The 18,486-nt window shown below is 36.1% G+C and overlaps 1 protein-coding gene across 2 annotated transcripts in view; it reads left to right on the forward strand.

Annotated features, from left to right (window-relative positions):
• The window catches only part of LOC126857012 (lachesin-like), a 194,548-nt gene that overhangs the window by 76,313 nt on the left and 99,749 nt on the right, over window positions 1–18,486 (forward strand). For both annotated transcript variants that reach the window (XM_050606079.1, XM_050606078.1), the window contains one exon: window positions 10,757–10,866. Coding sequence is in view for 1 of the 2 variants with exons in the window: in XM_050606078.1 (XP_050462035.1) it covers window positions 10,757–10,866 (110 nt within the window). In the remaining variant the exon portion in view is untranslated. The remainder of the gene's footprint in view (window positions 1–10,756; window positions 10,867–18,486) is intronic.

The following is an 18,486-nucleotide window of genomic DNA, read 5'->3' on the forward strand; positions in this document are numbered from 1 at the left end:
CTGGATTCAGCCCGCCTCTCGTGATATCCTTTCTCGACTATATACTTGTGTCTCTACCAACAGGATCCTACCATCATCCACTATGCGTGCCGCAGGCGGAAATCTTTTTTCTTTCATATGCTGCGTAGTCGGAATTTATGCGAGCGGCATGCAACCGGGATCCGGGACGTCCGTCGTACGGACAGAAATGAATAGAGCGGCTCTGGCTGCCGGGTACTTTACAAATATGTGACCAGAAAACACGCCGAGGGCTCAATCTCCCTCCATACGGGAGATTCCGTCCCGCTGCTTCCACTTTTCCATTTTCGAGCGCAATTTTTGATTTCCAAGATTTTTATATTTTCCACCTTTATTCGATACAATTTCACTATTTTATAATGGTCGATGTAAGTGAAAAATTTATCGGTAAATGCTAATTATAAGTATAAAAACTAAAATGGAAAATTGTTCCATTTACTTACAAAGGTAAGGCAATTATGTATATATAAATACATAAATAGTTTTGTCATTTATGTATCTTGTATGATTCTATTCATTTCTACCATCATTTCTTTTTTCTAAGGTTAATTATTATTTAATTATTACTTTTATAAGAAAGCTCTTTATATTCTACATGTGTATAAGTAGTACGTATAAATATTTATATATTGTAGTCAATTTTTCAAAGAGTGGAATACGATGATACACTGTTAATAATGTATGAAAATCTGAGGTTCTGTTAAATTTTGTAGCATGTCGGTTTTGTGGATTTCCACCTTTTTACGGATCTGCCATATAAATCAACGTGTGCCATAAAGATCGTGCATGTAGTCGGTAAAATTCTCAGCAGGCAGTTACGCCGATGATCTTTCTTATGCGGAAACGGGAAGAAGACGCGTTGTTCTCCCATACGTATCATTGTTCGACCAATGCTTCCTTATCAGTTTACCGATTCAAAAAGCGCATTTAAGGAAAATGCTGAGTACGCTTTAACGATTCTTTGTGGAGACGTGCACAATTTCGCGAGACGTGTCGAAGAGTGTCGTCTATATATCGCAAGGAATAACCTTCGCGGCTATAAAGACGCGCAGGAAATTAAGATCGGTTAACTGCTGCGCACGAATGATCCATTGGATCCGTGATACTACATGGGTTGTAATATCGTCCATTAAACTACAGTTTCGAATTTCTATATACATATAGTAGATATCATGTTTCGTTAAATTTTCACGAACATTATTTGTCAGGAAATCAGAAATATTATTCCATAAATAATTAAGGAGAGAAATTAAATTCTGTCGCGGATCTGTTGCGATAATCGATTGTATTAACTTGTAAATGCATGTTAATATAATATATTTCGGTAGCATGGAAAAATTCTAATGTAAACCTATGTGTTTAAATGAAAATATTTATGTGATCTCTATTTCTATTGTATTACTGAATTATATAATGGATTATTGTGAAATAATAATTTATCTATATATTTAATTAATTGAAATTCTATTTGAAATATTCAATTGATTTTACGAAACAGAAATAATATTTCATGGTTCTCGTTAGAAACTTTAAATAATTCCATTTAAATAATTATTTCTCTCATTACGTGTACAGACAGTAAAATATTTGAATACTATTTTATATTATTTCATCTTTACTTTTTTGATCACTTTTCTATTTTTTTTTTTATTAAGTAATACAAGAAATAAAATTTGAAATAATCAATAGGAAAATATTATTTAAAAAATAATTTTTGTGTGATAATTCTTTTAAAAATATTATTTTGATTATTTTTTGAGTGACTGTGTTTGAAATAATTATTTTCTGTATTTTTTTACCCATATTTTCACAAAAAAATTAATTTACAAATAATTTATAATTTTATTTAAATGAAACACTATTTACCATTTTTTTTTTTACTACAATAAGACATTTAGTAATAGAGAATAAAATTTCACTATGCAATCTTTGGAGAACGTTAAAACATCAAATGTATCCGCAATGCGAGGCATTAGATTTCGATGCGAAGTCCGTCATCGCGAGGCGAAACAAAAGGTGAAAATCGCGTTTGGAGACGTCGGAAAGAGGGCCTTTACGACGTAAAAGACGGCAGGTAAAAGGCGAGTTGCATAGTGTACGTAAATCCGATATTCTCACTCCGCGCGTCTCACGCCTCTTCGCGGGAGCGCTGAATATCCGTCACACGATACGTGAGGGTTCTCGAGAGGATTTACTTTACTGCAGATTGATGTATGAAAGAATATTATTTTACCACGCGGCGTTGCTGCTTTCAAGGGGGTGAGTTTAACGCACCGGTACGCGAGACGCGCCCCTTTTACAAAATGTCCCCGATTTCTTCAAACGACCTAATCTCTCGGTATCCTCGTTTTAAGAAACTGTTTGTACGTTTATTCCCTTCATCTACCGGTATTTCCCTAATGGCGTATAAGTGTACTTTTTAATATCTCGAGGAATTATCAGATCTCGTTTTCGGGAACGATGCAGCCCGACTTTCTCATTTTACATCCGGGTCCAATTATACTTTTCTCAGGGAAAACGGTACATTTCCACGTCGTTCCACGACCGTTTAACCAGAGTATGTACGAAGTTACGACGCCGGCAGTTCATTTAGATAAGATCTCCGTCTTTCTCCATTCGACTGCCAGACTTCTCGGAGGACGGCGGAGTCACCGATTCTATCACTGGCAAAACAAATCCAGTATCTTTTTCCCAAATCGGACGTTTTAACTATTTCTGCGCATTTCGTAAGGCAAGAAAGTTTGCTACATGAGATCTCATCTCTGAATATCGCACGAATATATTGCGGAAAAGGGATTAAAATATTATAGTATAGAAATATCTCTTGTCATCGATTCTCCTTTTTTTACAAAGTTTCATTATAACGGTATTTTCTGGCGCGTATCGTCCGCTGGACACAATCTTTATAACTTCTTTTCGTTCTCTTACATTACTTCGAGATAAAAAATTCTCTGACTTTTCACATTTTTTTTTCCGCGCGCAAGAACGTGGGAATTTTTCAGCGCGGACTCTTTATAAGAAAAATTCCTGGCGATACCGCAACGATTCTCGTTTTTCCTCGTTTTTACACGCGAATAATATGTACGTGCGCCGCTGCTTTTCCGTCGTTTGCAAGTTTCCGAGCTGGTCCACCGACCAACCATCGCGCCGGGCCGCGCCGCGCCGCGCCGTGTCGTGTCGCCCTTCCCCTCGTACAGGAAATGTAACGAGCATGCGGGAGAGGATCTCGCGATTGTAAAAAGCTATACGACGCAAGGGGTGCAAGTTGCTTCTCTCATTTGAATACTTAGATTGGAAGGGTCGCGGAGGGGCTTCGGGATCGGAGTAAAGAGTAGAGGTAGATGGTATCCGAGCGAAGGGAGGTGGAGGAGGAAAGCCTGGGGGCCGCTTAATCGCGTTTTCCGAGAAATTTATGAGATCTGAGCCGATAAGGTAGGGAATAAGAGCAAGTCTGAGAGACCTCGAAGAGAAAAAAAGGAATGGCGGAAAAGAGGGAAATAAACGGGGTTCGAGAAGAAAAGAAGGGAGGGAGGAGGAGGAGGAGGAGGAGGGGGGAGGGGGAGGGGAGTTAGACTGGAAACGCGGTTCAAATATAACAGTTCGGTTTAATGCGGAGAAACACTCTATGATTCTCAAAGAGATAGAGACGAATCCTCCGAATGAGGCAGTTTGGAATGTTTTTGAGTGAGTCACGTAATGATCGATGAACTAATTGATAAACTATTTTTATATATTCTTTTCCTTTAAGTCACAATTTAGAGCATTTATATGAAGAGAATATATAATTTAGATAATTTAAATATATCTTAATTATTATAAATTTAAAAAGGGAATTATCTCTTTTGAAAAAAAGAACCTTGTTTAAAGAGAAAAAGTTAATAAAAAAAACAGTTAATGTAACAATAAATTTTATAACACTTTGTCTTTTAATTTTGTGAAACTGTATGTTTTTCTTTCTTGCTTTATGAAAATTGTCTGAATTTTTTTCTCTGTTGTATACAGCTTCCAAAAAAAAAAAATATTTAATTTATTTAAACAATAATTTACATACATTTGTCTTTTAATTTCGTCGTGAATCAGTATGGTTTTTTATCTTTTTTGAAAAAAAAGAAAAAAAAAAAAGTTTTCTAAAAATGAAATTTTTTATTACGTTGCGCAATCCGCGGAAAAAAACATTTGATTATTTATGGTAAGATAGTTTTGATGAGAGGAGGTAGAGAGTGTCTGCCCATAAATTGTGATACTCTACTTAATACGTGTTCGATTTTGCATTGTAACAGCGTGTATGGGGAAGAAAGAATCTGATTCATCTTTATCTCGCGATTTTCTCATAATTTTCACTGTAAACCGGAGAAAAAGGCAAAAAGGAATAGGAAAAACACACATGGAACGAAACGAGCGGCGTTTGTGGCATGATGAAAAAACACGGCGCGATAAAAAACGAGTAACATTTGTCCTATCCTCACGTTTTTACATTGATCAATGCGATCGTGGGAATGGAAGATAATCCGCATTAATAGGAGGTAACGTCAGTGAGAAGTTTCTTTTTTTTTTTTTTCGCGGTACGGCACATCCGATAATTGTGATCGCGCGGTCATATCGTCTAGCGCCACTAATCTAGGATATTTCTCTATTAAGGCCACTTAATCTTTGCAGCTGATGATGTCGGCGCGAAAGAAAGGTTTATCTCGCCCTCGCTCTTGTTTTTCCATCATCAGTCTACCACCATGGCAAAGAAGTGATATCGATAGATAGGTGTGCCGGCGGCGGCTTTTTTCGCTTTTCCAAAGGAAAAATCGAGAGGCTGCGTTGCCCGTAAGGCGGCTGATAAGGACGACTCATTGGTCCCGGGATAGACAGACTACTGTCATTTGTCAGAGGCATCCTCGCCGATGTGTATGTACCGTTAAAGTCCGCCGTCCCAAGTTTTTATTTCAATTGAAGAATATCGCACGGTATGAATATTTTTAAAATTGAATTTGGATATTCGATATTTATCTATATTTTATTACAAAATATTTTTAGATAAATGCAAATAATTAATTCGCCATTTACACATTTCGTAACGTCACTTTGTACGGAAAGTAACTCCTCGCAATCTAAAAATATTTCTAATAAAGAAAACTATTACGCGTGAGCGAAAAAAGTCATTCGATTATTGACAGAGTCGTCGCTGGCTGGCGTTAAGGTGACATTAGCATTGAAAAATCTTATACCCGTGAAAATCTTCGTCTCGCACGTGCGCAATTCGCACGCCGAGAGTGCATTCCACGGGCGTGGTTTTTCTCGAGTCGAGCCGAAAAAGGAACGGGGGAGAATGGAGAGAGAGAGAGAGAGAGAGAGAAAAAAGAGGAGGGAAAAACGCGGCGGGTGAAACGCACATCGACAGGAAATACTCCGGTGGAATCAAGATAAACTCCGTTCCAACGGGAACGTCTACGGACGGTGATATGTGTATAAATTGTATACGAACGGTCGATGTGCGTAGTAAAGAGAGAGAGATAGAGTGGGAGTGAGAGAAAATGTTCCCGTGTGGGTTGCACATGTGTGTGCGCTCTCGACCGTCGTCTTATCTGGGATTTCGTTCGGACTTTACAGCCCCAAGTTAGTGGTCCTCCCGCAAGAAGGAAACAGTCCTTTTTCTGGTTGTGGAATCAGCCGCGGGAACCCCATGCATTTCTGATGAACGTTCAGACCGTACAACTCTTCGCGGCGATTTCTTACGGTATTCGCGTTCCGGGAATCGGGGGACGATTGTGATCTCGATTTAATGAAAATCCGAAAACAATTCGATTTCCGATGTCGCGCGCGTTGCTTTTCGCGTGTAGAGATCGCCGCGATCCTTGCGATTTCATTTACGGAACACTTATCTTGTATGTTCCTCCACATATGATATTCCTTACTCAATTATGCGCCTTAAAAATTTAACGCGTTTAAATAATTCATCGATTTCACTTTTAAAATATTTTTTTATAGTCCATATAACAGATTGCTGAATCAGTTACCAATGGTACTCAAAAATAAAATAATTTTTTCTTGCAAAATCGACACGAAAATAATCTTTACTCTTACACATTATTATGCGGAACGTAAATAAAGTACATGCAAACAAATAAAATTGAGATAGTAGAAGCAAAATTATACATACAACGTCAACGGGATCTTGAAAAAATCATCCCTTCGGTCTCTACCTTCTCTTTCTTCCTTGTCGCGCCCAATATCAAATTACGTATCGCCTTTCGCGTTTATAACAGCGATATTTCCACAACGGTATGTTCAGCAAGCTATGCCTTCGCTTGCTTTTTCGCGAAGAGTGCGCGACACTACATGAAGCGGAAAATTGACGTAAACTGTGCTTGCTCCTGGCACTCTTTTTCACGAGCTCCCCAGCATGTTCGGAGCATCGCACGCGTTGTTGCGGTAGTATAAGACAGACTTTTCATCGACTCCCCTCCTTATACAAGTCACCACGAGACACCCTCGAGACAAGTACGGTCTTTGAGATTTACTCGACACATTATCTGTACTTAAGTGAATTCCTCGATATTATCTGCATTGTTCTTTACCGCAATATGGGACGCTGATTCTCGTAAGAATTACTTTCTTGACAAAAGTATATAATTAAGAATTTATATATTGTTTATATTTAGATGTTGCATGTAAGAGAAATTTAATTTGTAGGCAAAACGCATTAAATTGCTTCACACATTCTGCGTGAAAGTTTAGTCACGCGAGTTACTCTTTCTTATTTAAACTTCTTTCTTCTCTCTCTCCTCTTTATTCTGAAAGAACGCAGGCTTTTAGCCCATGTTGTAAGATAAGAGTTATAATTCTGCTGGAATTCCATTATTCCTTTCAGATCAATGATCTGATGAGACAAGGTTGGCCAGTCAGCAATTTCTCGTAATGCCATGAATACAAAAATCTTAGGATCTTTCTCTTTCTTGTTCTTTTCTACTTTTGCTAACTATATACATACCTTAAGAGAAATTGGTTGATTCTGTCTTTGCTATAGTTTTGATTTATTATCTAATTTCAATTTATTAACCTAATTTTAATAATTTGAAAAAGAAAAAGAAGACTGGATATTGTTGATCTGCAATATTTTGAAGCAGATACTTGATTACATTCTTTTTTGGAATTGATTCTTTTTATGAAGATAATAGAATGAACGTAGTATGAAGTATATTGCTAAATTATTTTCACTTAATAAAAAACAACAAAGCTTTCTCCGTGAGAAAGCAAAAAAGTTGCCAATCTTTTTAATCTATTTCTAGATTATTTATTTTCTACTAGAAAGTAGAATTTGTTGCAGAAATTTATTTGGATCTATATTATTGGTTGTTTATCATTAATCTTGTACCTATAAATATTATATCTCACTTGAATAGAATTTAAATTGTTGATTATAAGATAATCTTTATCGTATTTTTTGCGCATACATATTTATTGTATATACATTATATGAAAGAATTTATAATATAAATTTCTATGATTTTTGATTTCCTACAAATTTCTCGTTTGCAAAAAGAATTTCATAAATTACTTATTGATGATAAGAAAACATCAAAGAGGTTCTTTCTCACATTGTACATACTATTAATTAATGAATCAAAGCAATTATTACATTGAATATCTTATGTTAGGATCGATGCGTGGCTTAGCAATGCTGAACGCGCGACACGTGACCGGAGACTTGTCGCAGATATTAATTAAAATTCGCGCGGGCACTCGACCCGCGTAATGAAGAGATCTCCCGCTCTTTAATCACCTCTGCGTCACATGAAAACCACTCCGACGACGTCCATGTACGCGTGTATGTATACGTCTGTGTATGTATATAACGCTCGCATATAAGCACTTTTGCGCGGTTCTATAAGTTATTCGCTCGACTCGCGCTCGTTTCTGTCTCTCTCGTTAAGCGAGAGAGTCCGTTCCGCAATTATATGGCCAGGTTAAAGTTTCTACAAATAATATGGCGAAAGTTGCGCTGATCTTCTCTATCGTAGCATCTTATCTATTTCTGTTGCCGTTTCGGAGGGAGCCTTTCGCGACGTGGTTAGCTCACAGCTACATCACTCGTCGGACTCATTATCATGATGCAGCTTCATCTAACGGCCAATGCCATATTAATTATCGCGCAACGGAAGCATTTCTCGTCAAGCTACTTCCTCTGCATAATTAATAATTTGACAGTTAAAAGACTTTGAATAAAAGAAACGCTATTGGCAAATGCGGACGAGGAAACAATATGAAAGAAATTTCTAAAATGCCTTTCTTATATATTAACATTGTTTTATCACTTCTTTATTTATTTTTTTTATTATATAATATTTGAAATAAAATTTAAAATGCTACAAAAAAAAAAAAATTTGAAGTGGGCACATATACACAATGTTTACACAGGTTTAAAGATTTTAAATCTTACTTAAAATAAAGTCTTAAAATTTTTTTTCAAGTTATTTTAATGAGTAATTTGAATTTGTAAGAATTTGTAAAATATTTTCTATATATTTATATTTCAGGAAAATATTATATTTGGAATAATTTTTTATTTAAAATAACTATTAAACACTATTTAAATGATTGTTTTCAATAAATTGCAATCAATAATAATAATTTATTTTTTAAATAATCTATTTTCATAAATATTTATTTGAAATATGTGCAATAGCAATTAATACGGATAATGTGATAAAGTTTTATGTCGTGCGTTACTAAATGTTCTGCCTTTATAAAAGTCAGCGCACATTATTCAATTACTAATTCAGAAACGTAAATATTAAAAGCACGCCTGAATAGAAATTTTAAGACAAACAAGATTTTTGATTTTTGAGGATCTCGTTTGAACGATCCATTTTATGCGACCCAATTGCGGATGTAGGGAAAATTGGGAGTGCGAATTCGAAATGTAGTCTCTCTGCACAACTGGAAACGCTCAACCACATACACACGACTACCAGGCTGCTTTGGTCTCTTAAATAGTGAAGTCGATGGCAGCAGACCAAAGAGAATTTTCTAGTGATATACCTTTTGGTTACTTTGCAAGCGAGAGTCGCTTCGATTTACCTTTAAAAACCATCCCACGTGCATAACGTATGATTGTTAGTGACGTCATTCGCATGTGCGGACGCTTCTGAATTTCTGTCCGATTTGTAAAGAAAAATATTAAATGACTCAATAAAGACAAAGATATTACTGTAATTGTAGAACGGCAAATCCAATTTAATAAGCTCGGTTTTTGCCTCTCTCTCTCTCTCTTTCTTTTTTCTTTCTCTTCGTAAATAAAATAGATTTCTTTTTCTCATTCGAGTACAAAATACGCGTCATTCGGATCTGAAATCTGAAATTTACAATAGCATTATAATGAAAAAAAACAACTCAAGAAATATACCTTTATTGACTTTTCCTCCTAAAATCCGCAATACTATTTGAAATTGTATTTTAATAAAAATTAAATCCTCTTTCAGAAGATGATGAACATTTTTTAAATCAATGCTACTTGTTTCGCAGTCTGAGAAACTTGCGCAAGAGATTACGATGATAAAATAAATTTTCATAAAATATTTCGGCAAGATGTGCGACCAACGCACAACGCGCTCGTATCCTCACATATTCGCTAGGTTACTGCTGCAATTTAATTTGATATTATAGAAAGTAGAAACAGCAACAAAAAGCGATGTAAATAAATTCGCGTATATAAATTGGTTTTCGCGATACAGGCAAACCCAAATTATGCGAGCTCGTATCGTGTCCTGCCCGCGACACTTTCGCGGTATTGCCACAAATGCGGGCCTCACGCATGAAATAACGCGGCAGAGAAATGCGATCGCGGGCGGACAGATGGAAGAGGAGAGTTGGATCTCCATAAGTATCTCGAAATCTTCTCGTACATTCGATCGCGCACGCGAAGGACCGTCTTCTACCCTCCACCCTCCGCCGCCGAGACGACGACGGTGGTCGGAACGTAGAGACTTGAAAAATTGCATTTTGTATTCAATAACTAAGCTGTCACGCCGACTGGTGAGTTTCTATAACTCAAAGCGCATCCACGCAGCCACGCAGCTACACCGCCCCTAGATCGATCGATCCTCCTTTCGATGGATAGAGAATACGAGGGGGAGGAAGGGATAGGGGGATGCACACGTACGGTGCACTCTCTCCCCGACTATCTCCCCCTGGCATACTCGTGTAAACTCACTGACGTTGTGATTTCAAAAAATTCGCTGTCGAACTTTGTATCGGATTTTGTCGATCGAGTTCCGCTATTCCCTCTTCATCTTCCGGCGCCAATGTCTGACAGATCCCGAAACTGTCTCATATTCGTCAAGCGAATTTGGCGCAAGATTTTCTCGCACCGTTGTTGTACACATATGAGTATCCCGCGCGCGATCCGATTGTATCAAAATTTAATTAAAATACGATGTGTGACAATGCGATACAATGGTGTGCAAATAATATGTTGTAATATTGTCGGAGCGATGCCGGATGTAGAATGTAATTAACGCGGGAATTTACACGTGATTTTGATTCCTTATCAGTCCATGAGCGTAATTAAATGTATATACTAGGTTATTAGTTAATTATTACATGTACGTTAGTCAGAAATTACGATTTTATCGCGGTTTTATGATAATGTGATATATTTTCGAGATATTATTACCATGAAATTATATTTTATATGTATATCGATACATGTATATATACATTTTTGTATTAATTACATTATTTTTTTCAGTTTCCACCATCCCTGATCCTCAATTTGTCGACGAAATAGGAAATATTACGGTACCGGCGGGACGAAATGTCAAACTGGCGTGCAGCGTGAAAGATCTCGGATCGTTTAAGGTATGTACACGAGAATGTATAGTGTGTTTTTTTACGATTTATTTATATACGCGAAATGTGTATTTGTTACTTTTACCATAATTCAATTATATATTTACGAATACATTAATGAAAGCGGCGATAGTTTACGAATAACTAAGCAAAACTTAATAAATCGATAATATCTACTTACATAACAGCCTATATTAATATTGAAGATCAAAAATGTAATTATCTTTATTAAAACGAGCTTCGTATTACAGACTTTTCGAATAAATATTAAACATTAATATTTCGTGTTCAGTCGACTTTTAATTAAAATTTTTAAGATTAACGTACTTCCTCTCTTTCACTTTCCGTCATCTTAATTTTCTAAACTCAATTTTTGCTGGAAGGCTAAGCAGAAAATTATGTGTACGTGACATCGTTAAATCACGTGGTCGGATGATACCGAAATACTGTGATAAATGTCATTCATCAATAAAGGATCTCATTAAATTCGAAGCGTGGGACGCTTGAGAAAAATCGAGAGCGAAGAGGAATACGTATCTTCGTAGAATCTTGAATAATTTTCTCATCTGGCGCACTCATCTCACTCAGCTGTTGTCGTACACGGAATAAATTAATGACACTGTAGACATATATGGCGTATCATATTTAATATATTTTCTTACTAAAAGCAACCAGTAGGTCAAATTGATTACTATCAAGTTAAACCGTATATTTGTAGATAGCGTTATAAAATTTCGGATAATATAAACAACTAATCCAGTAATTTAATTCCGTTCAAATTATTAAAGATTGCCATTTTTTCTCGCGCCACGGTAAATTAAAACTCATTATAATGAGCACATGATAATATTGCTTTAAGTATATAAACTGCAAGAAGCCACTTTTTTATTATAAAAATAAGTTTATTTCTATTCATCAGAGTGGTTTTTTTTTTTCTTTTTTTTTTTTTTTAATGTCACTTACTGCTCGAATTATCTGTCATTCATGGAAAATGAAATATGAGACTTTATTATTTCTGCATTAAAATTAAAAGCGCGTATCTTAGAAACATATTTTTAGATCTCTTTTTGAACGTTGAATTAAACTTTTTCTGTTTTTTGCAAAAATTTTCTCATTTTGGAGCATGCTGAAGATCGAGCCGGACAATACTTTGTCAGGCGATTGCATGGAATGATTTTGTATCGTGGTCCGACTGTGCAACGGCTTAGCCCTCTCACAATCTCTTCTCCACCTTATACGAGCCTTATACTGCCCCTCAGTGCCCTTTAGTGTCCCCGTGGAAAGGCCACAAGGGATCGCAACCGCTAAACACGTACTTAAAGTACCCCTCGTATCTTCTCATCGAGATCAGCATTATTATCCTACGATCATTCGGGTTCGTACCGAAAGACGAGCAATCGCCTCGGCTAATCAATTATTATCGGCGGCCGCATATCATTTTAACTTTTGCATATGTGATGATATGTAATGACGCGCGCGTAATTTTACGCATAACGGAAATCACAAGAGCGATCGATTGTAAGCGTTGTAACAAACGTAAAAAGGGAGGATAGTAGCGGAATATAATATATTAACAAAGAGAGAGGAATTTAATTTTATAAATTTTTTGAGAGGGATGAATAAAAGTTCTAATTTCAATCTAAATTGAAATGAGTCGCGTATATGAATTTCAAAGATATCTTTTTTTTTAATCTCTGGATTGCACGCGGGACGGGGGACAAGGCGGGATATTTTATATCGCTTTGAACTCCGTTTGATATAATTTTGCATTCATTGCCAGGGAATCCGAATTATTTCGCAATCTCTCTGAAGTTGCGCTTGATGTCGTTAACGGGTACATTTACGCGCGAAAAATTTTTATCGCGTTTAAACGTATTGCTACATTTTTCTGGTCTTCCGTATTGCACGGTGAGTGAACTCACCCCTCCGCATATTATCGAAGAAAAAAATTCGCGATATTTAATCCCCATCGAAGCTGCAACGAGATTTTCTTAAATACTTTTTGCTCACCGGGGCCGTAAAAGATCAATCGTCCATTCTCGCGAAATCAAGATACATCCCGGCCAAGAAAAAACAATCGCTATAAGTCAAGATATTAAAATTCCAAATTTTTTTTTGCGGTATGTATCGGTACGATATTTTGCCGAGAAATTTCCTTCAGCTCTCCTTAAAGTTCTCACTGCGATACAAGAAGAAAGTTAGTTACATGAAATTTATTTCGTATTGGGAAAAAAAGGAACATTGAATTATCTTTTGTATCGCAAAAACTTCTTGTCCTCTCGTATGAACGAAACGCGGATTTGCAGCTTATCTTAATATTTTATATGTAACTGTATGGAGAGAAGGCATCTGTCTTTCTCTCTTTCATATATCTATATGTCATCGGACTTTGAGCAAGGTTTATTTGGAATTTCGTCGACTAGTCATATACATACGCGACGAGCAATTTTTACGCTTCAATACAGCCAAATTCGCGAGTGCCGCGAAAGAAAGAAAGAAAGAAAGAAAGAAAAAAAAATAATAAAAAGGAGAAACGCATGATTCGATGCACAGCCAACGAAAATGTAAATCCACCGCAACTGTAGCCGATGGTGGCGCGCATCCGGCCGGAAGTAAAAATTCCCCTCGGCGTTATTGTTCTTTGGTCGCTTGCCCGATGTACAGTCTGCTCGTATCTTAACGTAGAATTCCCCCATTTACCGATACTATTTCGCGAATACTAGATCGCGACTTCTGAATCCCGGTAAAATGTAAGGATATTGGCTCCGGCGATCGGTATATTTTTGCGGAAATCGTACGAGGAAGAGATGTCTGATAAGAAAATGCATTTCGATTTCTACCCGGAATACGGGCAATTTTTTTCGTCCTTCGCGTCGAATCGGAAAGATCACGCATGCAAAACGTTTGTATAAATATATTTTTATACATATTATATCTACAAATATATAGACAGAGTGTCGATCTTTCTACGAGTTACAAATCTACATTGAAATAAAAGATTAATAATGCTTTTGAAATATGAAATATAAAGATGGATAAAATTTTTTTTGTGTTTCTGGCTTTCATTGTTTATATTTTACCATAGAAGTGCTGTGCTCTCTATGCAATATACACACTCGTATTTTCAAAAAAAAAAATTGAATCAGGGTGAGTTAGTTTTTTATTCTATTGGTACACGCTTTTAATGTTGTTGATTTGTCTCCACTTTATACGATTTCGCGCAAGCAAGATCCTCTCTTTCTCTTGACTCCGTGTCTCTCGATAAGAGTCATCGTTATACTGTAGACGAGTACGTTTGTATTAAGCTCTTCTCAGATTATTCTCCAATTAATTAGCCCGAACGATTCTTCAATTGATCTTCGGCGTGCAACCCGCCACCATCGACGAGCTCCAAGAGGTTCGTTATTCTCGATTCGCTCTCACCCTTAGACACGAATGGGTAATGAACTGGAAGGTGGTTCGTATCCGCTTGTATTATTAAGATGTTAGATTGTGTTATGCTTGACCGCGCTTTTGGGGATAACGACGGATAATAGAATTAAGAGTGTCGGAGAAACGTCGAATGTATCGCTCACCTGCAACTTTAACGGCGTTATCTTCAATTTGTAGTGTCTTTCTCTGTGTTTCTAAAATAATTATATAATCCACTTTTGATTATCGCGTCTAAATAAATATTTTTATACGCGTTAAAAATTAAATTTATTCGCGTCTATTATTTTGCATCGCCACATTTTTCATTTTCTTATGTTTCTTTATTATCTTTTTATATTTTATATCTTTGTTTCTTTTTATCATAGTTTTATTCGGATATAGAAATATATACTAGAGAAGTAGAATTGGAAGAATTGCGCCAAAGTGCGAGCTTTCGTTATCTTTAAAAGCTCGATGTCCCATACGAGAAGGCTTTATTTTTTTTTACAAAATAATCATTGATTTTTCTCCGCTTAGCTATCAGTTGCGCTCGGCGTGAACTTTTTTTTTTTCTTTCTCTCATCGTCGAAAAATCTGACACCGGACGATCCCGCGCGCGTTTTTATCCCCACAAATCACACACGGGAGCGGGTGCGGCACGCGATTCGTCGATAAGCTCAGGCTGTCTGCTCGCGGAACATCTATCGTTATATCGATCGTCGTCCGTTCACTCTCTTGCGCAGCACTCGACTGCTGTCGTCAGGACACACACGGCGGGTGTTTGTGGATATATGTGGATGTACACAGTGTGCGCAGAGTCTACTTCGGAGCGCCGACAGCAAAACCGCAAACACGCGGCTTGGCGCGACCAAACCTCAAACCAAAGCCAACACTATTGCCACGGGGATAAGTAGAGCTTATGTAGTTTCGATGAGCGACCGCGTGAAGGAAACTTTGCAAAAAAGGACCGCCCCCCGTGCCTTCATTCATCATCCGCGAAATCGTTTCGACCACAGGAGAAATTAACGCCCTTCATTCGCTCCCAGTCATTTCGTCGATTCCGCGAGCGCGAGAATGTTCCTTTCTGTAAATGTATGTTTAAAAGCATAAAAGGTGAGATGAATCGTTTGCGGCAATTGAAAGAGATTCGCAAAAATTAAATTTATAATAAAATTTTATTTGGCAACGCGTCAGTCTCTTTCCCTATAAAATTCATAAAATCCAGATATGAGTGACATGTCCTAAAACAGAACGGTCAGTAGTCTCAGATTGAAATTATTGACGTATGAAAATATTATTGAAATATTGACAATTTATCGTTGTTTGTAATTCAAGTATATGCCAAAAAGTTATATCGGTAAAACGGAATGAGATATGAAATAAAAAAAGAGAGAAAGAGAGAGAGAGCTATAAATATAAGCTACAATAATAAAATAAAAGAGTAACAAGTCTAAAGATTAATATCTTTATTTAATTAATTAATCAAAATTTATTCCAAAATTAAACTTTTACTTTAAAAGGTATATAAATTCGCTGTCATTAGAAGATTGTTTCCTTATTTATGTTTATAAAATAACGTAATGATTCGTGATCACTGGCGAATGCACTCCTGCTTGGTGCATTTCATGTATTTACATTTAGAAAAGAGAGATGTCTAAATGTCGGATAAAAAGTCACTGTTATCGCGGAAACAGTAAGATGCAATTCAACTCAGATCAAAAACGCAAAGAAAATGTAGCTGTATCATAGCTGGCGTAACGAGAAAAATTAAGTATTTGCATCTGCGGGATGCGAAACCTCCGCTTCTCCTGGCGTTTCTTCTTCCTTATTTTCGCTTTAACACGTAAATTGCCGGTTTCCGGCACGGTACAGATACTTAGCTTATGTATATTCGTCTGTGTTTTTCATTTTGCGCATGTAATACTGTTTGTTATGCTCCACTGATATTTGAAGTGTATATTTACATTTTTGCAAAACGCGGTATTCTATATTTGTTTGCTTTTAATTTTGCACACACACACACACACACACACACACACACACACACACACACACACACACACACACATATATATATATATATATATATATATATAACGTATCCGAACCCTAATGTTATAATACATTTTTACAAAAGATAATCTAAAAATTTATGAAGACTTATGGAATATTCATACTATAAGATGAGTAAAAAATGTTCAATCAGCATAATCGATTACAATTAGTATAAATGGAAACCCAATTGCTTGTCGTGATAGGTTTCATTTGTTGATTGTCAAGGGCGTTATACATACGACTGCTCGTAATACATAGATAGAATAATCATCTTTGCGGTCATCCCTATAATGCTTGCTATTGAGAGAATGGGGAGGGGGGGGGGAAGGATCTTCTAACACGATAATACTCCTTCAAACACAGCATGAATTATGGTAATAAAGATGACTTTTCAAAAGATTGCAATTTTAGAATTGCTTCTAAGAATTGAATAACCATGTGGGATTGATGATGAAAGGATTGAAGAATAAATGATTTATTTAAATGATTCTTCTCTGTCATTATTCAATATTGAATGACTGATTGAATGACTGTCCGAGCAGTGCAGATAGAAGATATATATATCAAGGCTTTTATTGACCCAATGCCATGTCGTACCTACAAATATTTTAAAGCACGTGATAGTCGTACTATTTTTGTAGAATAAAATATGTGCATAAAGGGAGGATTGCATTTTTTATTGTTACATCGATAACTTCATATATGCGAATTTAATCAAGTCCCTTGCAATATAAATCACGTTTGAGAAACTTTTATTTAAAACTATATAATTATTCTAGTTAAAATTTTTAGAAGTGAGAAGGCAAAAATATCGCATTCCATCAATTTTTCAATATATGCTTAATACAATCGATTTATACGAAAAAGAAATGAATGTTTTGTACGACAAGTCACTTCTCTGCATTCTTATCTTTACAGCTTATTCTTCTACTAGGGTTTCCTTTCCAAAAATATAAATCTTTCGCTGCTGACCTCGTTTTTTTTTAATTAATCCTTCCGTTCATGTAAAAGCGGAAACTAATGAGATATTTACGTTGCCAGAGTGCTCCTTTCTAATTCATCTCCTGCGAGGCTATTAAATAATGCGAAATCGACACGTACACCGAAGAGACGTACGACGAGGAATTAGCGTTATCTTTGGAAAAGAGTTTTGCTTGGAAAAGATTATATATATATATATATATATATATATATATATATATATATATATATGTATATATGCGTGTTATCCGTTTGATGTAACGAGATTTCATCCGGGCTCTTTTGAGAGTAGTTGGGCATAATAAAAGGAAGAGTTCGGACTGATGGACGTGAAAATACACACGCGCACACATGCATAAACATATACCCATACAGACATATGGTAACGGTGCCAAAGTGCCGAAGAGTGTTTCGTGGTGCTCGAACTAATCGATGCGTTAATCTTCTGACCTTTTATCCCCACGTTTCGACTCTCTCGCTACCGTTTCCACCCGCCCCGATCATCCGATCCTCATCGTATACCCTCTTCCTCTCTGGTCCGTTCTGTTCGATAGAATATTTTCTATCCGCTTAGAGCCGAAAAACGACGTTGAGATATTTCAAAAAATTCTTCAATCTTACGCCCCGCCTCCCTCATCGATCGTAATATTATATTCTTCGATAATTTTATATCCTGAGGTGTTTTCTACACAACCTGAGGTGATTCGTACAACAATTTGTCAGCCACATTAGAGGGTACCTGTCCACAGTATTTGCAATGATACTGATATATGGAGAATTGATAGTTTTTGCTATTATAATGATGATATAAATAATGCAATATAAAAATTAATAATAAGTATCAATTTGATAAATGATAAAATTTAAGTCATCTTTTTGCATTTGTAATTTAAACCAATTTTTGCTTAAATTAATTAATCTTTAATAATGCATCAGGTTGTTTGATTTATATAGATATATAATCAGAGAGAATGATCATTTTTTAAGTATATATTGAAAATATCTATAACAAAACAATTAACATAAAAGAGAAAAGAAAAAAGAAAAGAGAGAAATTTAATAAAATACAAAAAGAAAAATGGAAAAAACAGTGCGCGTATTTAAAATAGAAAATAAAATTATTTACGTAACTTTAATTATTTCCTTTTTAATTTACATTTCGCCGAACCATTCTTTTTCATA

This window comes from Cataglyphis hispanica, chromosome 20 (genome assembly GCF_021464435.1).
Source record: "Cataglyphis hispanica isolate Lineage 1 chromosome 20, ULB_Chis1_1.0, whole genome shotgun sequence".
NCBI classification, from domain to species: Eukaryota; Metazoa; Arthropoda; class Insecta; order Hymenoptera; family Formicidae; genus Cataglyphis; species Cataglyphis hispanica.